This window comes from Saimiri boliviensis, chromosome 21 (genome assembly GCF_048565385.1).
Source record: "Saimiri boliviensis isolate mSaiBol1 chromosome 21, mSaiBol1.pri, whole genome shotgun sequence".
Classification (NCBI taxonomy): domain Eukaryota; kingdom Metazoa; phylum Chordata; class Mammalia; order Primates; family Cebidae; genus Saimiri; species Saimiri boliviensis.
In genome coordinates, this window is record NC_133469.1 from 5,254,861 (window position 1) to 5,281,965 (window position 27,105).

At 61.1% G+C, this 27,105-nt stretch overlaps 1 protein-coding gene across 6 annotated transcripts in view; it reads right to left on the reverse strand.

Moving 5' to 3' along the window:
* Window positions 1-2,737: 2,737 nt before the first annotated feature.
* GRAMD4 (GRAM domain containing 4) overlaps window positions 2,738-27,105 on the reverse strand; it is an 83,227-nt gene continuing 58,859 nt past the window's right edge. For all 6 annotated transcript variants that reach the window (XM_074391141.1, XM_039463165.2, XM_074391143.1 and 3 more), the window contains exons 4-19: window positions 23,515-23,635; window positions 20,538-20,599; window positions 18,919-19,051; window positions 18,221-18,246; window positions 17,970-18,061; window positions 16,470-16,561; window positions 15,356-15,404; window positions 14,067-14,138; window positions 13,552-13,595; window positions 13,374-13,483; window positions 9,799-9,953; window positions 8,895-9,039; window positions 8,033-8,126; window positions 7,132-7,216; window positions 5,758-5,826; window positions 2,738-5,280 (exon numbers count right to left, since the gene is read on the reverse strand). In XM_074391141.1, coding sequence (XP_074247242.1) covers window positions 5,176-5,280; window positions 5,758-5,826; window positions 7,132-7,216; window positions 8,033-8,126; window positions 8,895-9,039; window positions 9,799-9,953; window positions 13,374-13,483; window positions 13,552-13,595; window positions 14,067-14,138; window positions 15,356-15,404; window positions 16,470-16,561; window positions 17,970-18,061; window positions 18,221-18,246; window positions 18,919-19,051; window positions 20,538-20,599; window positions 23,515-23,635 — 1,454 coding nt within the window. In that variant the 3' untranslated portion in view covers window positions 2,738-5,175. The remainder of the gene's footprint in view (window positions 5,281-5,757; window positions 5,827-7,131; window positions 7,217-8,032; window positions 8,127-8,894; window positions 9,040-9,798; window positions 9,954-13,373; window positions 13,484-13,551; window positions 13,596-14,066; window positions 14,139-15,355; window positions 15,405-16,469; window positions 16,562-17,969; window positions 18,062-18,220; window positions 18,247-18,918; window positions 19,052-20,537; window positions 20,600-23,514; window positions 23,636-27,105) is intronic.

Genomic DNA, 27,105 nt, shown 5'->3' on the forward strand with positions numbered 1-27,105 from the left:
TTCAATGCCTGCTGTGACGCCGGGTAGATTTGAGCGGAGAGGTGGCAGGGGCCTGGGCCAGCTCCCGTCTGAGGGAGTAGGCCAGCTGCCCGTCACTGCCTCTTGGCTCTGGCCCCACCCTGGCCACCCCTCTGTGATCCCAGGTATCTCCCTTCCAGCTGACGTGAACCCAAGGGCCCCTGGAGGAGGGTAGATCTGGGCTTCCTGGTTCCAGAGGTTTTGAGGGCAGATTTCAGATTTCAGCGCTGGGTGCCTGCTGCCTGCAGCCCTTTACCCGGGTGGCTTTCCCAGCTCATTTCCACTCAGGACAGGGTCTTGGGGTCCTTCCTTGGCTGCCCCCCTAGTCTGTGGCTCCTATAGAGTCTGGCGTACCCTGTCCTCCAGCCCCTACTGGAGCTCATAATCCCATAGAGTCTGCTGCCTCCTGGAGTTCTGCAGGGCATGCAGAACAGACCACAACCCTGGGTTCCCAGCATTGCTCACTTTGATCCACGTGTGGCCCTCTCTGATTTACTCATTTATTCATTAAAATCATCCACTGAATATTTAAAAACACATAGCAAGTACCTATGAAGAGAACCCCTGGTCCAAGAATGAAATCATCAACACTTTCATTCCTCTGGACTCTGTCCCTGACGCACCCCTACGCTGGGTAACCCCTCTTCTGATTTGCAGCCAGAGTGCCAGCTTCTGCTGGAAGCTCTGCAGCACCCCGTCACCCCAGAATAGAAGTCCTAGAGGGCACCAGGCCTGCCCCACAGGTGTGTGACCTTTCCTTTGTTTCACAGCCCATCTGGTAGCCAGGTACAGCTAAGAGATGCCCCTGAGGAATGTAAAACGCATGCATTAAAACACGTAGGATTGCCAAGGAAACCAGCTGTACTGAAATAGTTATCACAGTCACTCGTAAAATGGTGAGAGAGGTAATGTAGGCACCTTTACTCACATTAAGTGATGAAATATACACGACAGGTAAGTTGTCAGTTTAAAGCACAGACGGTGTGGGCTGAGGGTGGGTTGAGCACTCAGAAGCCCTTGGCAGGCCCCTCCACCTCCTTCCTGGCCCAGCTCCGGTGACACCTGCCACGGGCCCACACTGCCTCCACTCTGTGTGGAGGGGTCTGTGTGGGCTGCCGATGGGTTAGGTAGGTCTGACCCTTGTTCCAAGTTAGGGGCAAACAGCGGGAGGACTTGCTGCAAAGAGGACAGAGGGGTGGGTAGAAGGGGTCGGTGGGTACCACAGCATGGATGTGTTCTGGGAAGGATGTGATGGTGTTTGCCGGGTTCCTATCCCATTACTGCTATGTCCCGGCACCAAGGCCAGGGCCTGCTATGTATGGCTGGCAGACTGGGTAGATGGCTGGGTGGATGGATGGATGGATGGACGGATGGATGGATAAATGGATGGACTGATGCGTGGGTGGATGAATGGATAGATGAATAAATGGATGGGTGGGTGGGTGGGTGGATGGATGGATAAATGGATTGATGTGTGGGTGGATGGATAAATGGATGGATGGATGGGTGGGTAGGTGGATGGATGGACAGATAAATGGATTGATGGGTGGGTAGATGGATAAATGGATGGATGGGTGGGTAGATGGATGGATGGGTGGGTGGATGGATGGATGGATGGGTGGATGGATGGATGGATAAATGGATTGATGGGTAGGTGGATGGATGGATGGGTGGGTAGATGGATGGATGGGTGGGTGGATGGATGGATGGATGGGTGGATGGATGGATGGATAAATGGATTGATGGGTGGGTAGATGGATAAATGGATGGATGGATGGATGGATGGGTGGGTAGATGGATGGATGGGTGGGTGGATGGATGGATGGATGGGTGGATGGATGGATGGATAAATGGATTGATGGGTAGGTGGATGGATAAATGGACGGATGGATGGGTATATGATGGATGGATGGGTAGGTGGATGGATGGATGGATGGATGGATGGATGGATAAATCAATGGATGGGTGGGTAGGTAGATGGATGGATAAATGGATGGATAGATGGGTGGATGGATGGACAAATGGGTGGGTGGGTGGATGGGTAGGCGGATCAGTTGCGGGCTGGCTATGTCAGTAGAATATGCATATGTCCTACTCTCTGAGGCTGTGCCCCTTAAGGTGGAGTGGCCCACTAGACCTGGTTTCCGCCTGGCTCCAGCTCCCTCCCTTCATAACCTGGGGAGGTCTCTGCCTCCTAGGGGGCTCCTGTGGGCTTCAGGCACAGGAGACTAGGCACCACCACACGTACCTGGCAAAGGCCTATACTCAACTCCAGGGGTTTCAAAAGCCAGGCAGGTCCTTGCACCCTTCTGTGTCCAGTATCAGCATCTGGACAGACCAAGCCCCAAGAGTTGCTGGGAGCCCCTCCATCCAGGACCCCCAGGCAGGCAGGACACCACAGTGGAGTGGGGCCAGAGGCTGGATCGTGACCCCAAGGCGCTGCCTGCCTCCACTTCCTCCACCCCACCCCGCCCTGCAGGCCTCACCCCCCGCCACCTGGTCTGTCTCCTGCTGCCAGTGTCCGATGCCCACGTCCGACAGGACTCTGCCTCTCAGCCTACCTCACCCCACAGTGTCCCCCAGGCCGCTGTCAGTACCCGAACACTCCGTAGCCAGCAGCTGTGGGGCCCCAGGGAGCGGCGGGCCGGCAGGGGCACACTGAGGGCCTGGGGTTGGTGGCCCAGCTGTGGCCCTGCCAAGGAGGTGGACAGCCCTGAGCCTTAGCACAAAGCATTTTAGGTTTATTTAAATAAAAATTATAATTTATACAAGACTTCTTCTTTAAACAAACAAAGTTTTCTTTAAAAAATGTTACAGGGGAATTTTTTTCATCGGTTCTTAATACAGTACAATCCTTTTGTTGAACAAAAGTCACACTGGCAATGATTATTTACAGGTCCAAAATAGACTCAGGCTTCAGACATAAAAAATCTAACATTCATCCAGTTCAGTGATTAGTCATAGAAATTAAACATCTGCCCAGATGTACACAATTTGGTAAAAACTACAGCTTCTCTCAACGGGGAGCCCAGAGCCTGCGCCGGTCTGAGTTCTGCTCCGGAGGACCTCCAGGGAGGGGCCTGTGCTGGCAGCCACGGCCCTCCTTCTCCCTCTCCCGGCTTCCAGCAGCCGGCCCTCCCCGGAGGTCTGCGGCCACACCTGACAGGTGGTCAGTTTTCATCTCCCTTTCTCCGCAAAAGGGACTCGAACTAAACCACACGACTCTGGTAAAGAAGCCCCATCTGCCGCAGGGAGCCCTCCTGCTGCATTTGGGGACAGAATCCCAGCACCTAAGAAGAGGCGCTCACTGGCCCCGAGCCCCTGGACACCCCCTCAGGCACTGCCCAGCCCAGCCCAGGGGAGAAGGGTGTGACATCGCCTGTAGCACTGCCCCTGCAGCCACCCCTGGGGGTGCGTCAGCACCCACCCTGTGTTGCCTTGTTGCCTCAGGCAGTGAGGTGGGGTTCACTGAGGTGGGCCCCCTCCCCTGGTGCACCCCTCGAGGGGTCAGACCCATGGCTCAGAGCGGGTTCTGCCCCCGTTCATCACCTGGACCCGACGTCTGTGCAGCCTAGAGCCGAGGGGGTTCCGCTGCCCAGGGCGGGACGTGTGCTTAATCTGGTGGTCGGCGCGGCTCCCTGCAAAGCACCCCGGCACCAGCATGGGACCCTGTAGCCCCAGGAAGCAGGTGAAACCAGCCGTGCCCCCGATCCCTCACCCACACCAGCAAATGAGGATTGGAGCAAAGGTAAAAATTACATCTGAAAAATGATATAAAAATAAGAAAAACAGCTTGCTCTCTGTAAAAAATATAATCTTCTGTTTCTTCAAAAAACAACAATCTCGACGACACCCAAGGGACAAGCTGAGGGGGCTGCGGAATCCACCCCAGCAGACACGCGAGCCACGTCCGTCCACGAGGCCCACGCCTCCTTTCCCTCCCTTCAGCCCAGTGCAGGAGGCCCCGGCAAACCAGGCCTGCGGGGCGCTCCCTCCACAAATGCCACCTTGTTCCCAGGAAGCACGGGCTTCCCTGGGGCGGGGCGGGGCGCGGGCTGGGAGGGGTCTGTGCCGGACTGGCACCGACTAGGCACGCAGGGGAGGGAGGGCTGTGTCACCTCGGCTGCAGGCAGTGCAGGCCCAAGCCTCTGGGCTTGGCTCACAGGTGCTCCCTAAAGCACAGGGGCTGCCCGAGCCGCTCCCGCGGCCCAAAGGTGGCTGCAGCCTGGGCCACCACGGACCTGGAACGCTGCTGCCCGCCCTCTCCCCCCCTGAATCCAGGCAACGACAGCCTAGAGGCCACCGGCCGGACAAACCACAGTGCTCAGAGCACCCCCGACTGGGCCTTCCAAAGAGCCACGTGTGAGAAAGATGTGCGTTTTCCTGCATGCCATCCTGTGCCCTTCCTGGTCACCCACCACAGACCTCCTGGCCGGGGCATCAGGCCCAGAGCGGCAGGCGCCCTCACTGAGGAGGGGCTGAGCGCCCTGGAGGCTGGCGAGGAGAGCGCCACGGAAGACACCCAGGGTGGGCAAGGGGCAGGCCCGTCGCACCCTCCTGCTCCCACGGAGCGAGTGTAGAGCACAGGCAGGGACGCTGTGCCCGGCCCTGACCCAGCGCCAAGGGCAAACGCTGCAGGATGGTCTTGTGGAAGGGGAAGGAGGGCTGCCAGGCCTGCCTCGGTGGTTGGTGAAGCGCCCCCACATCCCTCCTCGATGACATCTTCCTGTCCCCAGGGGGAGGGGCCCTGCACTCCTCGGCTATGGCTTTGGTGGTGGACGAGCTTCCGGCCTCTGGAGAGCAGGACACAAGGTTGCGAGAGCCTCTTGGGACGGCCAGAGAGGTTTCTCTGTACAGGCTGGAATGGAGGAGGGCAGGGCCCGGGGTCCTGTATGTCCTCTCCATGGGCCCCGCGGGCCTCTGCCTCCCACCAGTCCACAGGTGTCCCTCAGGCACCTGATGTGCCCCACGGGAGAGGGACACCCCGTCCCTGTGAGCCCTGGTCCCTTCGTGGTCAATGAAACGCAGAGGTCAACACGATAGAACCACAGGTCCAGGAGGATTATTGCAAAAGCTCATGAGGATGTCCAATTGTTTCCACTCCCAAATTGTTAAAAAAAAAAAAAAAATTCCAGCAACGTCCCGGGCAAGTCAATACTAGCTGTCACCACCGGATGCTGCCGCTGAGGTGATCTTGATGTACTGGCTGAAGATGGTATCGAAGGCCTCATCCCTGTGCACCATGGCGCCAAACACGAGTGGCTGGCAGGGAAGAAATGCCAACAGTGAGCAGGGCACAGCCAGGCTGGTGCCAGGACCAGGACCAAGATGAAGTCCAAGACCAGCTCAGGCTAGGCCGGCACACAGTCACGTGGGTCTGGGTGCAAAAGACAGATGTCCCCCCACCACCCAGCTTGCCAGGCTCCCAGCCGTCAGGAAAACGGAGCCAAGCGGCCGAGGGGAGCCAGGTTCCAGGCCCGTGCCTCCCTCCTCCTGAGTCACTGAGACGGGACCCCGGTGCCCAACATCCCTGTCTGTCCCGGGACTCTATGCCCCGGCAAGATTCCACCCCAACCTGGATGCAGCCCCAGGCTCCGGCTGCTGCGAGGGAGGGGCGGCTTTGTGGCCTGCTGCCCAAACTGAAACGCGGGCCGTCTGCCCCATGCTGTTCCCAGGGTTGCTCAGAGCCACGCCCCTGGGCCCACACCGACCCCTGGGCGGCCCCTGCCCGGCACTTACTTTCTGGGTTGATGGCGTGGAAACAGCAATCCCCATGCCTGAACCCGGAAGGACAGACAGGACCTTGTACTGAAAGACAAAGCATGACTGTCACCACAGGTCTCTCCTGGGGGACAGGGAGGCAGACCTCTGCAGGCCCAGGGCATCCTCCTCCGCTGGGCACACAGGCACCTGGGACTTCCAAGCAACATAGGGTAAGGACCTGTGGGCACCTCCTCACTTTGTGGCCGAGACACGAGACCTGTAACGGGTCCGTCCCACCCAATCCCAGACTGCTGGCCAAGTGGCCTAAGGAAGGCCAGAGATGAGCAGTCCCGAGGAGACTGACGGTGGGCACTGGGCCCCAGAACTCGTTCTCAGGGCCTGGCCACAGGAGGGGCATCTGTCAGTACCGTCAACCACAAGAAGCAGACCGAAAGGACCCCAGCCCTGAACTCACCCCTTCTGGTCACCTGACTGCACACTTTTTTCCAGAGCCGGGTGGGGGAGAGAACCACCACTGCCATGGGCTAGGAGTGCCCGCTGTGCCAATGCAGACATGGCAGGATGCTCGGAGCTGCGAGGGGGCTGGAGGCCCTGACCCCCTGGCAGGCGTACCTGCCAGTGCCTCACTGAGGCTCCTCTGTCCACAGCACCCGTGGCACGTCCCCCTGCTCATTCCACGTGATGGCACATGAGGGAAAATGCTAAGAAAATGCCCAGAGCGGATGCAACCATCTGAGCTCTTACCTGAAAACTGCGTCCCAAGCAGAAGCTCAGGGTCCCTGGACTTTTCTTTGTGGGGAGAGTCCCAGATACAAGGGGTGGGGAACCCAGCAGCCAGAGCAGGGCTTGGGCGCCTGACCTCCACTTTGAGACACATGGTCCAGGCAAGTGGACCCCAGGACAGGGGCTGACCCACAAGGATGTGGAGACTAAAGTCAAGGAAACGGACTGTGGCCGGCGTGGCCGCGCCACCCAGATGCTGACAGAGGCTGGCAGGCTTTCCACAGAGACCGATACAAAGTGGGCCCTAAGGGAGCTACAGTGACACTGGTGGATGTCTCCACATGGCACCGCCCACCGGATGGCACCACCCCCCAGACAGCACTGTGCCTCAGATGGCACCATCCCCTAGATGGCACCGCCCCCCCGACGGCACCATCCCCCTGGATGGCACCATCTCCCAGACAGCACTGCCCCCTCAGACCGCACCATCCCCCAGATGGCACTGTCCCCTGGGGTGGCACTATCCCCCAGACAGCACTGCCCCCCCAGATGGTACCGTCCCCCCATGCTGCAAGTGCAACCAGTGAAACCCGCCAGCCTCCTGGACTGAGGCTTTTTTGTTCCTAAAACCAAAAGGTGACGAAGGAAACACAGGGGAGCACCAACCTTCTGGATGTCCGTGATGTCCACCAGCTTGATGACTTTGTTCCTCTTTGAGGACCCGGATTTGGAACTTTCGAAGCATAAGTAACTGGAAGGGGAATGGACAGAAGCACCGCCTGGCTCCTGAACCAGAGCGTGCTCCCACCAGGTGGGACAGTCTGGGACGCTGCCCCTCAGCCCCCCGTGGGATGGATAGCGACGCTCCCGTCCCACCAGACACAGCACCTGTGAAACACTCCAGGCCACTGCTCTGTGTGAAACCTGAGACGGCCATTCCCATGACACCAGGCCCCTGGGATTACCAGCGAGAGACACGGGCATCCAGGAGCCCTGGCTGGGAGTGTCCAGGTCACCTTCTCTGCAAGCAGCAGAGGGGAGGTGGGGCCTTGGCCACGGCTGCAAGTGTGGGGGACAGGGTGGCGGAGGGCCAGGCAAGGTCAAGAAAAGACCCCATCCCTGGGCTAGCCCTCCCACTCCCACATCAGGGTTTGGGTAGCAAGGGTCAGTCTTGTTCCAGCAGAGAAGAGTCAAAGCCCTCTGCCAGCTGCTGCGTCTCAGACAGCAAGGACCCGGGCCTCAGCTCTAGCAGGTCCCCACACGGTCCCCTCTTTGGGAGGCTGCCCCTCGCCTCCATGAACTCTTCGGGGGCGCAGATGAGACAGCATCCCCACCGACCTGAAGGATGACAGCAGTGCCGGCCCAGGCCACGTGTGGCTTGGAGGCAACACCTTTCTCTTGGGGGCCCAGACAGCCAGCAAGAGTGGAGCGCGGTGGTGGGGGTGGGGGTGGGGGTGGGTGGGGACGGGGCCAGCACTCAGGAAAACCTGCCCTGGGCCAGCCGTGCCCAAGCAGCCTCCGGCGCCCCCTCCCCCGCAGCCACACAGGGCCCCGCAGCCACACTCACTTCTCTGTGACGTAGAGCACCCCGTTCCTGATGTAGTCCGTGGGCATCTTCCGGTCCCTGTTGATCAGGCAGCAGCGCCAGCCGTTCTCACACACTAACGGGAAAAGGCCCGCCCGTCACACTTTCCACTGGAAATACCCAGCCTCCGGCCCGATGCGGAGACCCGGGACCCCTGACTCTCAGAGACTGACATCTGCCCACTGCGTTCACCTAACACCCACAGCGAGAGGAAGGTGCGCCGGCGAGAGTGAGTGGCCTCGGAGGGTGGAAAACAGATGTTTCCTCTTCACCAGGCACTGGCGAGGTGGAGGCGCCCAGGCCGAGCAGACGGCAGCAGAAGTCTCTGCGCAGCCGGCAGCTCCCTGGGACGCCACCTCCGCAAGGACCCGCAGGGCCACGGCTCAGCAGAGAATGAGGCTCAGTTCTCCGCAGCTGCCTCTGCTGCTCACCACACACCCCGGGGTGCGTGGTTTAGGCTAACAGGAGGTCCCTTCGGGAAGGCTGGCCCGTCCCCAGGAAGGGTGACATGTCCCTGGGTTCCTGAGTCACCTGTCCCCAGACACGATGGAACCAGGGCAGACCCCCTGCCAGTGCCCTGCAGGCCCTGATGCCTCACCCTGGACTCGTGCCCAGCAGGCTGCCTGCGGTCAGGGGCGGGCCGCAGGGTGAGCTGGCACTCTCTCAGGCATGCCCTCATCCCCTCCACCCGTGGAGACCTCATGAACCCCGCCGCCTGCGCTGCCTGCCGGAACCCGGGGCGGCGGGATGTGAACGCCCTCCGGAGGGCTCCTCTGGCCCGTTGCAGGGCGACCCACAGTGTCCCCGTCACCGGCCTTCGGTCTGAGATTCGCAGCCCACATACCCGCCAGCGGACGCTCGTTTTCCGTCAGATTGAAGATTTCGTGGAAATTGCCCTTCTTGGTGCTGTGGAAGCGGCTAGCGTCTTCCTCTTTACCCAGGCCAGTGGGCGCGCTGGGCACGTAGCTCCGTGACGAGGTCGTCTGCAGCTGCCAATGGCACACGGCATTGACGTCAGGCCCGCCGCCCGTGCCCGCGGCACCCGCACCTCCCGAAAGCTGGGATCGGAATTCTAGAGGACATGCCCCAGGTCCCCACCTCACCTCAGTGGGGAGAGCCCAGCAACCCTCCCCACTCATCTGAGTGGCACCCAGGCGAGCACCCAGATGCTCATTCCCCGTGACCCTGGCGGGACACTATGCTGGACCCCTGGAGGGCCTGTGGGTCCAGGGGAGGCCCTTCTCAAGTTGCCTGGTCTAGTGCCAGAGCCTCACCGTCAGGGACAGCAGGGGTCAGGCACCCCCATGGAGGGGTCACTCCCAGCCCCACTGGCTCTAAGGCAGGCATCCCCAAACTTTTTACACAAGGGGCCAGTTCACTGTCCCTCAGACCGTTGGAGGGCCGCCACATACTGTGCTCCTCCCACTGACCACCAATGAAAAGAGGTGCCCCTTCGTGAAGTGCGGCGGGGGACCGGATAAATGGCCTCGGGGGGGGGCTGCATGCGGCCCGCGGGCCGTAGTTTGGGGACGCCTGCTCTAAGGAGTAATGATCAGTCCCCAGTGTTGCCCTGGGCTTGGGAGGGACTGGATGGGCCTCAGAAACAGCAGTGCCTGCTAAGAGGGGAAAAAACCCCTCATATTTAAGGACCCCATAAAATGAAGAAACAGCCTCTAAACAAGCCGGAGGTGAACAGAGAACTGTGGGCCTGGGGATCTCCCACCCCCAAAGCTGGGGTCCGAGCTCACTCTGCGTGAGACGGCGGCACTGGAGCGCTCCTTGAGCTGGGGGTCAGTGGGGAGGCTCCTCCAGATGATGTAGGGCGTGTCGTACTTGGCGCGCAGCCTCGGGCAGCGTTTAAAGATGAAATCGATGAGGAAGAACTTGATGCCAGCGTAGAGCCCTGAGAGCAGGGGACATGGCCCGTTCCATCTGGAGCCCCGCGGCCGTGTCTGTCCACTCAGGGTGACGGTTCCGGCCCCTCCCACCTCCCAGTCTGAGCTCGGAGGTGTGAGTCCAGCTGCTCACTTAGTCCTCAGCCTGGCCCCTCCCCCCTAGGGCCGCATCCAGCTGCACAGTCCCCTCCGGAGGGCCACGCCCTGAATACTGACGCCTACGGCTGGCCTCGCTCCTCACTCCACACACCTTCCCCCACAGAATCACGCAGCAACTATGCCACTCTCCAGCAGGCTTCTCCCCACCTTCTGCTTGACACTGAAGGGCACCATCACCTGCCCGACAGTTCAGGGAACGCCCTGAGCATCTCCTCAAGGCCCTCCCTGACCCCACCCTGCCCACCTGCAAACTGGTGGCTCTGCCCTCCAAACAGGCCAGATGCACCAAGACCCACGGCCCCACTGCCAGTGCCCCATCCACACCCAACAGACCCCAAGACTCTCACCGCAGACCCCGCCGACTGAGGCCACACCCTTTCCAGGCCAGACCACACCCACTCCCACCTTGGCCAGGGGGGCCGGCCCCTCAGCTCTGCTAGGACCCGCCCCCCACCATCCGATACCCCTCACTTCTCTCTCCAACCCACCTAAAACACTCAGGACTGTGCCTCCTCTGCCCCAACTCCCCAAACCTGGCACCGAATCTGAGGCCCCGCCATGGCAGTCCCTTCCCAACCCCCCTCCCACCTGACCTCCTTCACCTCGGTGCCCCCACACCTGGCCCAGCCCTGCTGAGAGGCCTCCCATGACCACCTGCTTAGACAGCTCCCAGACACTCCTGGAAGGCTCCCTGCGCCAGCTCCATTTTTTCCCTCACACTGTCACCCGACACAATCATGGTCAGTCCTCCTACTAAGCACAACCTCAGAGGAACAGGGCCTGGCTGCACCCCAGGACCCTACCTGGCAACAGACGCAGGTGGGCTGGCCCACACACACCTCCTAACGCACCCCCCTGGGCAGCGAAAGCTATCGGCAGATCTGGTTTCTCCAGGCGCCCCTCCCAGTGCTGGGGGCTGTCTCACTGCCCGAAGGGCCAGCCTGCCAGACCAGACCAGCCGTGGCAGGCCCTCCCCGTAGGGGCCCTGGGGTCAGAGCTCCATGTACTATCTGTGCTGTAAGAGGATAGATAAGGCCGTGCCTTTGTTTCATTTTGTGCCTTTGTAGGACATTTTCACATAAATTAATCAATCAAGTCAGCCTTTTTGACCCTAAGTCTCAACTTGTTGATTAGTTTTCTTCAGAGACGGAGTCCTGCTCTGTCGCCCAGGATGGAGTGCAGTGGCTCGATCTCAGCTCACTGCAACCTTCGCCTCCAGAGTTCAAGCGAGTCTCCTGCCTCGGACTCTCAAGTAGCTGGGCGCCTGCAACCATGTCTGGCTAATTTTTGTGTTTTTGGTAGAGACAGGGTTTCACCATGTTGGCCAGGCTGGTCTTGAACTCCTCCTGATCTCAAGTGATCCATCCGCCTCGGCCTCCCAAAGTGCTGGGATCACAGGCATGAGCCACCATGCCCGGCCAACTTGTTGATTCTTGAAAGATGCTAGGTGTTGGGTGGGGCACGACCAGGACCACTCGCTTGGACTGAGCTCCAGGCCTCCCTCTATGTGGCACCCCGACCCATGAGGACAAAAGAGGGCACAAGTCCCAGATGGGGCCATCCTTGCTTGGGGCAGGCAGCCTCTGCCCCTCTAAGCTCAGGTCTCTCATTAGCACTGCAAAAAGACACATGGGCACTGATGAGCCAGGAATGCCACCTGGCCTACACCTGGCAAGGTCAGCGCTGCCCAGGGGTGGTGGAATGTCAGTGTGGTCGGAAGAACCCAAGCCACCCCAGTTGTCACAAAAAAGGATGCAGGGGCCGGGCACAGTGGCTCACGCCTGTAACCCCAGCACTTTGGGAGGCCAAGGCAGGTGGATCACAAGGTCAGGAGATTGAGACCAGCCTGGCCAACATGGTGAAACCCCATCTCTACTAAAAATACAAAAATTAGCCGGGCATGGTGGCACTTGTCTGTAATCCCAGCTACTGTGGAGGCTGAGGCAGAAGAATCACTTAAACCTGGGGGGCAGAGGTTCCAGTGAGCTGAGATCTGTCATCCACTGCACTCCAGTCAGGATGACAGAGTAAGACTTCTTTCTTGAGGGGGGAGGGGAAGAAAAAAAGGGCAGGACAGATCCAGGACACCAAGACCCAGGTGCACACCCTCAGGCTCCCCGTGGAGGGCGGCCTGCCCCGGAGCTGCCCAGGGACCCAAATGCACTGTAGCTCCAGAGCCTGAGCCCCCGGAGCCAGGCCCAGGGGTCCAGTGGGAGGTCATGGGGTTACCTACCCACTCAAGTGCCTAGAGTCTTGGGCACTAGCCAGAGGGCCCCCAGGGCATTTTTGGGGTAAGGGTCTGATCAAATCTGGCTCTGCCCCCTCCTGGTGATGGCACCTGACGGCCACAGTGAGCTCTGCTGGAGCGCCCAGCCCTGCTGAATCCTGAGAGGCCCGTCCTCCCACCTAGGGCCAGGCTGTATTACAGCAAAGGCATTCAGGAAAAGTGGCAGGGCATCTGCTCTTCCACACAGGCACAGCCCCACGCCGCTTCTCTAAGTGGCATGGTAACCCCAGACTGTTGAGGGGCCGGGTCTGACCTCCTGACTCCAGACGGAGCTCTCCCCACCCCTGGCTTTGCGGCTCCTACAACCACCTGCGCTGTCCTGCTTGGCCTCAAGCAAGCCCCACCTGCCCCTCGAGGACAGGACCCTGGCGGCCTTGCTCCCACATGCCAGTGTGTGGCCCATGTCAGACCACACACTGGCATGAGGAAAAAAGAAAGAAAGAAGAGAAGAAAGAAAAGAAAAAGAGAAAGGAGGAAAGAGGGAAAGGAAGGGCAGAGAGCACGCGGGGCAGGACTGGATGAGCACCTCCTGGAGTGAGAAGGGGCCGCCACCCCCCCCACCTCCAGCTCTGCAGATGAGTGATTTAGTGGATGTGACCCTTGGCTTCACGCAATGACACCAAACTCATCAGTTACAACCAACCGCCCTGCACCTCAAACCAGGCACTCAGGCTCCCCGCAACTGTCACCCCTGAGCCCACAGACACCTCCAGAGGCATGTCCAGTCCAGGGCAACTCCCTGACATTCCCAGGGCCTGCTAGCCCGTCTTGGGTCCTCCAGCTCCTCCCACTTGGCAGAGACTCTCGGGCCTTGGAAGTGGAGGACGGGCTTGATTTAAGAAACTATCACCGGTCCTGGGCTTCACTTCCCCAAACTGAAACGTTTTGAGAAAAACCAGAGGAAGCATCGCCAGCTCTTGCAGACACCTAGCAGACACTGTCCCCGCTCCTGATGCTACAGGCTGCAGGCACATCTCCTTACCCACGGCGAGTCCCACCAGGCGGTAGGGGAAGAAGCAGGAGGCCAGGAAGGCGGCCCAGAGCGCCACATACAGCTTCTGTGTGATCTCCGGCTGGACCCACATGAACAAGCTGGAAGGAGACGGGAGGCTCAGGCCGGGCAGGTGCCGCCGGGCCGGGGCTGGGGGCAAGGGACTTACTTCTTGATCTTTTCCAGGATGTCGGCCATCTTGCCGAAAAGGTTCTGCGTGAAGGAGAAACAGTGATTACAGCAAAACCTGGCCTGGGCTGTTGGTCACACCGCGACGCCAGGAGGGCCCCCAGGTCAGGCAGCCCTGAGGTCCCCCAGAGCCCGGTGTCCTGCCCAGCTGCTCCTAGGCCGGCGGAGGCGCAGCTCTGGTCTAGGGCAGAGGTGACCATGCTCACAGCAACAGCACACCCAGGCCCGAGTCCTTCCAGGGGCTCCGCCCTGGCCCAGGCCCTGGCCCACCGTCAGCAGAGACTGAATCAGGAGGCCCCTTCCCCACCCACCAGAGTTGCTGTAATGAACATATAAGGGCAGGGTGACTACAGGTCAGCTGACAGTGCGTAAACTGGGCCTTCAGTGTCAGGGTTCAGCCCTCCCTGGGCACCAGCTGAGGCCAGCGTAGACACACCCCTGACCGGTGCCTGTGGCCGGCGTAGACACGCCCCTGGCTGGTGCCCGTGGCAGTACCTGGGCTTTCTGGGCGACATCCAGCACCAGCTGGAACTTCTCAGACACAGTCAGGTCTTCCTTTGGAGGTTCCTTCAGTCAAAGGGGAAAGAGAATTTTCCACTGAAATTTAACAGTTCAGAGAAATGACTGACAGCAGTGTGATGCCCTCCCAGCCCCAGGGACTCTGCTGTCCCCACACAGCACAGAGGGGATGGTATGTCCCTTGGAGACCTGATACCAGGAGGACACCCCTCTGGGCTGAGGGTGAAATCTCATCCTGTGCCCCTGACTCCAGGCACCCAACAGGAGCTGGGCAGAGCTACCCCTGCAGTGGCTGAGCAGAGGCTCCGACTCAGAGTTCACCTTCACAGCTGCCCTCCCTCACTTACAGGCAAGAAAACTGAGGCCCAGCCAATGGGAGTCCTGGTCCTGCTTGTCTCCCATTCATTAAGAGCCTCCCGAGGTTTCCCGGGTCCCAGCACTGGGCAGGCAATGGCCTGCCTCCTCCAGGCGCTTCCCCTGACCCCTTGTGCTCCACGCAAGAAACAGGCACTGAGATAGCTGACTAAGGGAGGCATCGAGTCCTCCCTTCTGCCCACGTCAGGTGGTCCTGCCCCATGGGCCACAGTCTCCCTCTAGAGCAAACTTCTGGAAAGGGCCAGGTAGTGAATATTTTTGGCTTCCAGAGCCATGTGGTCTGTCAACGACTCAACGGTAGTGCAAAAGCAGATGCAGCAACGCGTAAATGAATGGGCATGTCTATGTGCCAATAAAACTTTATTTACAAAGTTGGGCAGTGGGCCAGAGGTGGGTTTTTTGTTGTTGTTTTGATTTTTTGAGACAGAGTCTTGCTCTGTCGCCTAGGCTGGAGTGCAAGGGTGGGATCTGGGCTCACTGCAGCCTCCAAGAGGTGGACTCTTGAGTCTGAGATGCAACCAGGTCCACTTGTCCAGCTTACTGCTCACCGCCCTACCGGCGGGGGGGGGTATGGGGGCCACAGCGGCCCCTTGATGTCCCCCACCCTGCCACATCACATCCTCGCTGGGAAGCCTCAGCTAGGACAGACCAGGGCCAGGCAATCTGCTCCTTGCACAGCCAAACCTGGCCTAGCAAGGGGGGCCGGGCTGCAGCCTCCCTGGGCTCGGGGCTAGGGAGGGGCTGGCCTCCTCCCCTCCTCTTTGGGCCAGGGCAGGGCTCCCAGGAAGACCACACGGCCTCCTCCAGAGGCTTCCTGGAGCGGCGCCCACAGGCTGTGGGGCCTGACGTGACGGAGACAGTCGGAGACCCTGCACCCTCCAGCGACCTACCACGGGCTCAGACACTTCCGGCACGATGCTCCACTGTATCCGCCAGCCCCTGGTGAACAGAAAACACACATACCTTTAAAACAGTGCCACCCGAGGCAGGGAATGGCATCAAATCTCCGGCCCTGCACGCCCAGCTGGGCTTGGAGGGAGCTCTTTTTTGCCCTTCTACGCTGCCCAATGGGGAGAAAAAGGCCCCCTGAAGCCCCCTGCTGTGAGAGCAGACAACTCCCGTCACCCCCAGCAGCCCCTTCCCTGGGGCCCTTCTGGCCACAGGGGACACACTGAAAAGTGGCCAGAGGCGTGGGGAGGGCAGCCCTTCAGCATCAGCCAGCCGGGGTGGCATCGGCAAGTGTCTGAGCTCATCCTGCCCAGCTCTGGGTACCAACGACTGCTTCCAGAGTATTTAAGTGATCTCTACAAAAACATTTTCAAATGACCCAACTGGGGCAGGCACAGAAAACCATCTAGAAACACGGTGCAGGGAAGCGTAAACTTTGGAATGGCCGAGTCCACGTAGAGAATCCCCGTCAGCCCCCGTGCAAGGCTGAGCTTCACTCCTGGGGGTAACCACCGGCTAAGACAGGCCTAGCTGTGCCAGGACTGGGTCTGCCCCAGGTCTGCCCCAGGATGTGACTCCACAGGAAGAGGGTGCTCAGAGGGGTTACAAGGAGTGACACGAGGGCCTGACTCAGGCCACGGCTGACGTGTCAGTCACACGGGCGTGCTGTCTGCAGGAGACTGAAACTCGTTCCCAGTCCAGCCTTCCAGGAGGTTGAGCTCTGCTGGCTTCACCCCCCCCACCACCCCCTGCCACTGAGGCTGGGGAGAAGTCCCTGTGACGTTCAGGGAGGTGCTGAACAGCCCTGCACTGGCTCTGCTGGCCGCCCCAGGACGGAGCTGCTGGGGGGTCTGGGAACTTCCCACTACCATCTCTAGCAAACCAGGGAGGGGGCAGCCGTCCTGTCTGGGCGTCTCCGGAGGCTGTCAGGGGACCACCCCCGAAACATCAGTGCGTGACATACCCAGCTGGGGTTACAGTTGTGTGAGACACAGGGAGACAGCACAGCCACACACACGGTGGGAGACAGTGGCCAGAACAAACCGGCTCACCTACCTGGCGATGAGGTAATTGAGGGATAACCTCAGAATTGCTAGAAATAGGAACAATGGGATGGCCCAGCCATGCCACACGGCGTTCATGTATACCTGCAGGTGAGAGACGGCCGTCAGGCCCCCGACAGTGTGGTTCAGGGCGAGGCACATCTCTCCCACTCCCCCAGCCAGGCCACCCCCCGGCTCTCCAGACACTCAGAGGGCCCTTCTGACAGGGAAGGCGGAGGAAGGGCTGCTTCCCCGGTTTAAGAGCTGCGGGTGGAAGCGAGGAGCCATTCAGGGAGGTGGGAGGATACAGAAGCATGTCCTGGGGTCAGAAGGCGGCAGCGGGTTCCACACAGGGGTCCTGCCCGCCCCGGGTATGGCTCCCAGGCACCAGACTTGGGCATGACCAGGACTCAGCCTGGCAGGGTGAGGTGGCCAAGCACTGGCTGAGGACGAGCCAGGTCCATGCCCGGGGCCACCTTCAAGCCAGACACCATCTGTGCCCAGCACAGAGCCCGGGACACGGAGCAGATGCGCAGACAGGGCAGGGCTGGAGGTGGGGCCTGAGGGCGGTGCTGGTCTGGGGCTCGTCTCTTAGTGAAAGAGACGTGGCACAGGGGCCTCTGGGGCCCAGGCAGCAATGGCCTCCCATCGCAAAGCATCCGTGAGGGGTGGTGGGAGAAGAGGCTTTCCAGGGCCAGGGTGCAGCCGCTGCCCCAGCACCCATCCTTCATTTGTGAGTGTACAAAGTGCCCATGTCCCAGGTGGGCGGTAAGTGCCTGGGGCAGGCACAGGACCACAGGCTTCAGGGACTTTCTGGAGAGCCTGACCCAGGATGAGGCCATGTGGGGACCTCTCCCAAGGGGCCCACTTGGCAAGACAGAGCTGCCTTTGGGAGCCCTGGACGGTGCCAAGCTGTGGACACCCCCTCTTTGGCCTGGAGGACCCAGCAACTGAGTGGGCAGCCTGTATCTTCGTCGTGCTGGAGGCATAGCCTCCACCCCAGGTCAGGGGGCTCCCCTGGAGGGCCGAGTCCTGAGACACAGGTGGTATGTCTCCCGTCCCGCAGGGCAGTTCCAGGCAGGGCGGCTCCCGTTCCCCAGGGCCCCAGCGATGCTGGCCCTGACGTCCTCCAATCCCTCAGGACTCATGGCGCACAGAGGTCGGGCTGGGTCCCCTCGTGCTGCCCTGCCCTTATCCGGTGCCCAGGGCCCCAGCACCAAGTTCTCTGTGGCCCTCAGCAGCATGGCCACCACACCACAGGGTGAGTGCCGAGAGGCCTTTCCCGAGGGGACTCTGGGGTGGGGTCCCTGCAGGCTAGTCCTGGGCCACGCCCAACATCATTGGTCCTTGAAGTCACCCCGAGCTGGGCGTTGGCATCACTGAACCCATTTTACGGAAGGAGAAATGAGCACCATGGGGTCTGCCTCCCATCCCGGGAGGTGCCTGATCACATGGTGAAGGCTGCCAGCATGTCTCCACCCACCCCCGCCCGGCCCCTGGAGGACCCACTCACGGTGAAGGCGATGGCAGACGTGTAGACGGAGTACCAGTCGGATAAGGCAGAGAGGTTCTTCACAAAGTTAGTGACAGGCTTGGCACCGCGCTCTGGGGACAGAGCAGACCGCAGTGGTCAGCACTGAGAGCAGGAGCCCCTAACAACATCTCCCAGGAGAGTCAGCTCGGCTCAGAGTCCCAGAGTCCCCACCGCCAGGGTCCCCACCCCCACCGAGCAGCATGGGCGCCATGCAGAGCTCTGGTACTCACTGAGCCGCCTCATGTTTTCAGTTAACCTAAGAGAGAAAGGGGAGAGATGGGAGCCAGGGTTAGCGCGCCCACCGGCTCTGCGGTCCCCACTGCCCAGTTCCGCTGGCTCTGCAGGGGGTGGGGATGATGTCTCAAGAGCCTGGGACCCCCTGAGCACACAGAACGGCCATGCACAGTGGTTCAGCACAGCAGGGTGTGCCAGGATGGCCCTCAGTGCCATGCCCCAAGCTGGCACTGGAAGGCGGGGGTAACTCGCCAATGAAATTGTCCCCTTGTCTCCCACCCAAGTCCCCAGAACAGAAGACCTCAAGGGCAGGGCCTTTGCTAGCCTGGCTCCCCTGGGACCCTCAGGGCCTATGACAGCGCCTGGCAGGGGAGCCAACCAAGGTTTACTAATCAGGCTCATGAGCCAAGGAAGGCCCCAGGCAGCGGGCAGAGCCCCCCGACCCATCCCCACACAACTGTCACAAGCCGCAGCTGAGAGCAGAGTGGACGCACACAGCTCTGCTGCCCCGAAGTGGGCCTCATGGGCCCTTGCCAGGCATGGCCCCCAGAAGGCTGGGCACAACACACAGCTGTGCCGCGAGCTCTCACAGACAGCTTTGGCCTATGGTGACAAAGGCTGGCCCACCCACTGAAGCTTCAGCCAGGTACCGGGGCCCCAAAGGCACAGGCAGCCCGGGCTCGGCGACCCCCACCTGCGGGCGCTGAGGGGCTCCTCCGTCTCCACGGTGTTCTCCTCGGGCTGGAACCGGAAGTCCTCCACGTACTCCCCAAACCTCTCATAGAACCACTTCTGCAGGCGCGAGGACAGACCCTGGCTCCGGCGCTCTGCAGGGGGCAGCGGCCCGGTGAGGCACAGGGAACACTTGGGGGGTGGGGCAGGGAAATGAAAGGTCCTTGTTCAAGGGACTTTGAAGGCTCGGTCCTCTGAAGACACGAAGTACAAACCAATCAGGACAGAGCAGAGCTGCTCTGGCCATGGAGGCCTCATTGCGGGGCCGGGGGTCTCCGTGCTTTTCACGCCCTGTCCCCAGCTCTCTGCCTGTCCTGGGCTCTCATTAGTGGGTGGCCCGTCCGTCCAGGCTGCGGCTGGACCCCTCAGCAGTCTGCATCAAACCCCCTTTTCACCTCCGGGCTGTTGGGAAGCGGCTGTCGGGGTCACTGCCCCGGCCCCGCGTATCCTGAGCGTCAGTCAATGGATGGCGTGGTGGGAGGCTGTGTCCCGGGCTGGGGGTGCCTGGCGAGCACAGTCAACCCAGGGTGAGTGCACGGGGACGTCGTGCTGATGACCAGCACTGTCCACCAAAAGCCAAGACCTCTAAAAAGTGACCTCCATCGCAGGAAACCAGAAGAATCCTTCGGAATGGGGGCTCAGGGAAGCAGGCTGGTCCCTCTCTTCAGAAGGCCAAGGAGGAGCTGCCCGCAGCGGGTGCTGCCCTGCCACAATTTGGGCCCTGGGACTAGAGGGCTGGCAGTCACCATACCCAGGGGGCTGCAGTCTCAGGGCAGTGGCTCAAGAGCCGCAGGCCGAGGGGGCTGAGGTCTGTGTACCCTGAGGCCACCTGGGCAGGGAGCGTGTGGCCAGGGCAGGCTCCTGGGGCTTCTTCCTGCCCCCACGGCAGGCTGGCAGAGTTTTTAAGGGGAGGGTGCAGGTGGGCTTGGCAACCTCATCCCAGCCATGAGCGAACCGACTGGCTCTGTTCCCATGGACTTTATTTACAGACTGAAATTTCAGGTTTATACAATACAATGCTCTCAAGTCACGAAATGTAACCATTTAAACCTGTGAGGCCAGGCGGGAGCTGGAATTTGCCGATGCCCAGGCGCAGGGAATATGCCAGCTGCCTGCAGGGCGAGGGGCAAGATAAAGAACACGTGCTCGGGGATGGAGGACGAGGAGAGGAGACAGGGCACACGGTCTCCCACTCCGCAAGCCACCGCGGCCCCACCGCCCACTTGGTCCCCTTCGGGAAGGCCGCCAGGGCAGCGGCAGTGACCAGCGTGGCTCTCACGCTGCCGTTCCACGGGGCAAGGCTGAAACAGCGAACGTGTGTATTCCCCGAAGAACACACCGTCACGGTTTGGTTGAGGGACTGGCAACTTGCAGTGACGACTAGGATGACTCACCACTCGCATGAGAGACACTAACCCAGTTCCGACGGGAGGAGACTCCCGGATGCCAGCGGGTGCCCGGGCACGGAACCAGCACCTGCCGCCCGCCCACTGCTGAGGGTACCTGCTCCATCGTTCGCTTGGGCCTGCAGAACCAGCAGGTGACGCGCACCCGCCCGCCCACCCGCCCGCCAGGGCGTACCTGCTCCATTGTTGGCCTGGGCCTGCCCTTTCGGGGGCTGCTGAGCCGTCTGCTCCTCGGTTCTTAGAAAGCAGGGGGAGAAGAGACAAGGGGTCTGTTAGTTCAAAACTCCGTGCACGGTCAGGCTGCGCCCACCTCCAGGGCCCTAGTGACTGCACACCGCCCAGGAGCGCTCAGGGACAGCGGGGCTGTCTCCAGAGTCCCCACCGCTCAAACACGGGTTCCGAGCAGAGCCAGGCAAGCAGAGTTGCCTTCCTAACAGGCACACATTTTGTTGCTAAACCACCCCACAGTGGCTCTCGGCGCTCTTTTCTTTTCTATTCACTTTAGCCCAGTTGCTTCTTTATCATCAAGCTCAGAATACCCTCGTATCACCAACAGGTCTGCTAATGAGAAGATAACTGATCAACACACATGTATTTATTAGGCACCGCACCAGGCCACAGGCTGAGGGCTGCCTGCCAGCGGCCTGTGCCCAGTTCCCAGCTCAGCCTACTCCAAGACTTGCTGGGCTGGGCAGTGGCATTAGATGGCCACCCGGGTCTGTTTGTGTCCCACACCCAGCCCCTCCAGCCAAGGCCCGTGAGCAGGTGCAGCATAGAACCGGGCCGAGTGCGGTGTGGTCACCCCTGACCTTCCTAACTCAGGCTCTTGGTGGGGGGAGAGGGAGGGAGGAGGCTGGGGGAGGAATGAACCCTGAGAAGAGAACAGAGGGCAGAGCACAGGGCAGGGCCAGGTACGCAGACGAGGTTTTCAGGGGGCTTTGGATCCACAATGGAGAGAACGTCTCCCGCTAACAAGTAGCCTTAAACCAAGGTGACTGAGAATTTTCTTAAAAACCAAAACAGAGATTTGCATAAACAGAACTGCTGTGCTTTAATCCCGCAGCTTCAGAGCCTGTGGTGTGTGTGCATGTGTGCGGTGTGTGCACACACGTGTCTGCGTGTACTCTCACACGCCTACCCACCATGGACAGACCACAGCCACCCAGACCCACCCCAGACCTGCAGCAGGCTGACAAGGAAAGAGGAGGCCATTCTGCCTGGGACTGCTCTTCCTTCACCCCTTCTCCACCAGGCTCCCGGAAAGGTCCTAAGTGCCGCCCCCACGTAAAGCAGGGGAGGGCCCTTCATGCTTCCGGGAGCTGCGGCCTCCACTTCCTGGGTCACAGCCTGCATACTCCTTCACTGTCCCCTCCCCACCGATTCCCAAGGCCAAGACCGGGCGAGACAGGGCTCCCTGCACCCTCACAGCTGACCCAAGCTGGGCACAGCTGCCACCAAGGGGCTTTGGTAAAAGATGAGGACCAGACCCTGGAGTGGGGCTGGTGGGGGCGAGAGGGCGGGAATCATAACACAGGGAGCAGGGCCGAGGTGACAGCCTCAGGCCGCCTTCGCCAGCAGGGGAGAAGCAGCGTCCTGTGGGGGGATGGTACTGAGGTCATATGCCTGGGGACCACACCTGTCCCTGCGTCAGGTCTCTGTCGTACCGCTACATAATTAAATGTCATTTGAGCCCTGAGCTTCTGTGGATTTTCACAGAAGGTTCAGCATCAGGTACAGCGCCTACCGGGACCCATGCACCCACTTCTGGCCTGGGAGGTTCTGCCAGGGTGGCACAGGAAAGTGGGGCCACTCCCTCCCCCACATGAGCTGGATCCTCCCACGTGACCCCCTCCAGGGCACTCCGCAAGGTCAGGCTGACCCGCGGGAGGCGGGCAGGGAAGAAGTGGGAGCCAGCCCAGCGGATGCCCGGGCTTCCTACACTCTTAACCTGAGGGTGTTGAGGGGAGCCGCTTTCTCGGGGCCAGATAAGCTGCGACACTTGGAGTCCTGACGATGGCACTTGGCCCCTGGAGCCCTCAGAGCAGGCAGTCAGTGCTCAGCCAGGGTAAAGGTCATGGGGGCCATGGACAAAGTTGTGGTCAGTGGTGGCAGGAGGCTGGAGGTGGGGGCTGTGGGGAGGCTGAGGTGGGAGACACAGGGGGAGTCTGAGTGGGAAGGTAAGGGGAGGTTGAGTGAAGGCTGGAGGGAGGCTGGGAGTGGAGGCTGGGTAGAACCTGAGGGAAGAGGCTGAAGGAGAGGAGTCTGAGGAAGGAGACTTAAGAACTAAGTGTTGGTGGGGAGGCTGGGTGGAAACAGAGGGGGGAGGCTGAGAGCGTGGAGGCTGAGGGGGAGGCCGAAGCAGGAGGCTGCTGGAGTGGAGGCTGAGTGGAAGGCCTGGGATCCAGAGGTGAGTGGCCTGAGCTCCCTGGCCTTATCTACCAGGCACCAGTTTAAACTTGTGCTGAAGGACACAGAGCCTCGTGGTGTCAGCGCAACAGGAGCACACCGGCTTTGTAACCTGCGCTGGGGCCCTGGGTGCCCTGCTTCCTGCTGGCAGCACCGTGAGGCGCAGGGCAGGGTGAGGAAGGAGGCCGTGAGTACTCAGGGGCCCCGTGTGGGACCCACCACCCAGGGCAAAGAGGTCGGCTGTGAACGGGCCCTCTGGGAGCAGGGGCGGCACTGGTACTTCAGGACGTGATCCTGCTAGGATGGGGGAGCGGGGGCCGCAGGGCACCCTGAGGGGCCGCAGCACGGCTGGGGCAGCCAGGGCGCGTGGGAACACACACAGGCCGCGCTGGGAGGGCAGGTCCTAGGAAGATCCTGAGAGGCTGGGCTGGCCCCCAGGTGGGGCGCTGGGGCAGGATGCACAGAATGGGTCACCTGCAGGCCAGGAGGTGTCTCTGGGGCTCTGCAGGCCCCATGCCATGTCTCTCTCCCGTCGGCCTGGTCCCAGGCCTGGGGCTGGCAGGAGCCCCTGCCCCACGGTCCCCCTTTTCCAGACCACTGGAGCACAGGCAGGACCTAGCCCTGGGCAGTCAGAGCCGGGGCCACCCTCAGCCCCACGCCTCTCCAGGGCTAAGGGTGACGCTGCCGGGATGCTCTGGGTACAGCCGAGGCTGGAGGGGAGGTGGGGGACGAGGAGGGCGCCGTACCTGGCCTTCAGCACCTCCTGCACCTTCTGCTCCAGCTCCATCCGCCGCTGCCGCTCCCGGTCCAGCTCCTGCCGCAGCATCTCTGCGTTGGTTTCTTCTCGAAGCTTCCGGAGCTCCTCCTCTGTGGGGAAGAGAATGGCCAGGTGACCATCGCTCATGTCCACGCAGGCCCTCTGACTCTGGGGTGCCTGACTCAGAAACAGCAGTGGGGTCTCTGCTCTGTGAGCGGAACTGAGCGCCTGATCTTCCTCCAGGGTGCGGGGCGCTCACACGGCAGGGCGTGCAACTGGTCCCCACCCAGCCCTTTCTCCTGGGCAGGAACTATGAATGGGCTCCTCTTACACGACTGGGGCAAGAGCTGGGTGAAGCAAGGGTGGGAATCTCCTCACTGTCCTTCATAATGTTGAACACAGAACACAAAAGCCATTTCACCAAGTGCCCCTATGCCAAGGACACCCGTGGAGAGGATGGCGCCTGCACCCGGCCGGCCCACCACACCCACCCGGCGCCTCCATGAGCTGGGCGAGGTTCTGGGACACAGCAGCGGTGTGCCTGGCAAACGGAAGGGGCTGAATCGAGGGTCGCTGGATAAACAAAAGAGGGAACCAAGCGCTCCGTCCGCGGTCTTTCTCCCCAAAGGGGAGCGTCCACCTGGCTCAGTTCCCAATTTGGAGCCAGCTGGGGAGGGTTCAGAGACAGCCATGGGGCCGCTTCTTCTCATGCCTTTGTCTTCGTGTTGTGGCAGTGACTTTATCTCGTGGGAACACAGAGGTAAGATGCGTCACACCGGGCAGCCGCACTCCCGGCTGGGCTCTTGGGTGGAGCAGGCCAAGGCCGGAGGGCTCTGGTACTTTCCCGGGTTCGCTCTTGGCACCCACACACCGCCTCCTCTGGTCTTGGCCTTTGCCCACGCGCCTCTCCATCCATAGGTCAGAGGCACTCGGGGCCCTCCCTGCATGGGTAACAGGAAACCGCATTTTCCTAAATGGGGCTGTCCCCACGCCCCTTCCTGGAGTCACTAAACCGTGACAGGGCAGCAGTCGTGGGCCAGTCCCAGCCCAGGGATGGATGCCATGGAGACGGACACGGAGCCCTCCTGGAGCCCGGCGTGGTGTGTTGTGCCTGCTGTGTCACAAGCCTGGGTTCAGAGGTCACGGGGCCTCAGGCAGCCGCCCCTCTTTCCACCCTGGACCTCCTGGGGTCGGGCTCTCTGCAGAGCCCGGACAAATGTGAACACCAGAGCCGCGCCATCCTCGCTGCTCAGAGCCCGATGACGCCTGGCTCCCCAGTCGGCCGGCGGCACGGTCCCCTCAGCCTTGCAGACGGGGCTCCTTGGACAGTGGGGCGAGGCAGCCCATCCCAGCTTCCGGGAGGGCCGAGAGGCTTCCCACCTGTGCGCAGTGTCGTTCCTGCCGGTACGAGGACAATTCAGGAAACAAAACCGGCTGCAGCGGTGCGCGTTTCTCTCCCGTGAGCTCTTCCCATCTCTGGGCAAATGGCTCCCTGCGAGGCCAAGCTGCCCTTTCTCCCGAGACGGGGATGATGACCGCGCGCCCCACGACGCCACCTCACAGGCCTGCCTCCCGCCCAGCGGTGACATATTCAGGTCGACTGCAGTGTGCCGAGCACAGCTGTATCTTTCCACAGGACAGAGGCGGCCCAAATCCCCCATCGTCAATTTTTCTTTCTCTTCCCCGAGTAAGAACAGAAACAGGAGGGCCGGTTTCCTGCCCAGAGGAGAGTGCGGAGCCGGGCGTTCACGCAGCAGACTCCTCTCATCTACGCCCCGAAAATCTGCGGTGGCTGCTGAGGTTCTGGGTCCCCTGGCCTCCGGCGTGGGCCTCATTGTGCCCCGAGCTACCCACAGACACCGAGGACCCCGGGCCACCCGCATCCACAGCCCTCCCTGCCCCGCAGATCAGGGCCTGAGATGTCCTGCAGGGTGGGGTGGGGGTGAGGCCACATCCAGGGCAGGCCACGGAGCCCCTTGGTGACCTCTGCACTTGTTTCCCGTGGCTGCTGTGAAAAATCACACAGCAGCTTAAAACAACACAAACGGGTTCTCTTATAGTTCTGGTGTCAGAAGTCCAACCTGGGTCTCCCTGGGTCTCCAGCTCCCCAAAGCCCCATTTCCTGCCTTTCCAACTCCCCAAGTCCCCTGCACTCCTTGGCTCGTGGCCCCTAGGGAGCAATGACACCACTGTGACCTCTGACCCCACCCTCACATGGCCACCTCTGACCTTCCTGCCACCTCCTTCTCGGGACCCTTGCGACTGTATGACCCCAGATAATCCAGGACCAAGTCCACTTCAGGGCTGTGACTCATCCTCAACAACAAGGTCCCTTCTGCCACACGAGGCCACATGCGCAGGCCTGGGGGACATGGACGCTCTGTGGGGCCATGATTGTGCCAACAACGCTCTCCTTCGAGACAGTCGTGTCAGGTGAAGGAGCCCCAGTGCCCAGGCAGGCTGGGAGCCCCTCTTCCTTCCACCTGGCATGGACCTTCCTGCGCCAGGCAGTCCCTGGGTCACACCATCACCGGAAGCCCTCCAGGAGTGAAGGGTCCCCAGCGGCCCCTAGCTCTGTCTTTTTCCTCCCCACCTCCTCGAGGCAGGAATGACACTGGGCACAGGTGGGAAGCCTCTTGGCTCTGCCGGAAGCTGGGACAGGCTGACTCGCCATGCTCTCCGAGGAGAGCGAGGCTGAGGGGACTGTGCCTCCTCGAGGAGGTGGAGAGGAGAGAGACACCTCCAGCTGTGCCCCCAAAGGTACCTGCAGCAGGATTCCCAAGTGCCACCACCGTGGAGGCCCCACGAGAAAAGTGCACGATGAGTCTCTCTAAAGCCCCACAGAGAACAACACGGGCAGAGGGGATGTTCCAGAGTCATCCATTCCATACACCCCAGGAACATGTGACCTGCCACAGCACATCTTAGCAGCACGGAGCACCTGCTCTCCCGAGAGCCCCTGCACCTGTCTCGGGCACAGACATGTGAAGATGTGTGTGAGCGCAGAGTCCAGGCGGCAGCCACATGCACCGCACGGGGATGGGAGGCTTCCCTGGGTGTGTGTGATACCATACCTGCCGGGGGCCAAGTCACAGGTGGAGACCCAGGGGTAGGAGCCATGGCCCAGGGTATCAGGCCACAAAGTCATGGCCCTACAGGGGCAGAGGAGCCACCACATCAGAGGCCATGGCTTGTGTGGATCCCGTGGCACTGTTTCCAGCCCAGCAAGCTGTGCCTTCTCCAGGGCCGAGTGACGGCTGTGACAGGCTGAGCACAGAGCAGACCTCGTCACAGCAGCCACAGGATGGGAAGGAAGTTGGCAGGAGGCCAGAGGCCCAAAACACCTGCCCAAGGAGTGAGTCGGATCCCTAGAACCCAAGTCCCAAGGGAGCACCTGAAAAAAAAGAAATCTGTCCTTGCCTCATGGGTTCTCATTCGGGGCTCTGCTCCCCCGAAGCCCAGGAAAGCATGTCGGCCGTTTCATTGTCAGGAAGGAACGCGAGGTTGCCTGGGTGCAGGGCACACAGGGGAACCAGGATGGCTGCCCAGTGGGCTGGGGCCTGCTCCCATCCCAACCCAT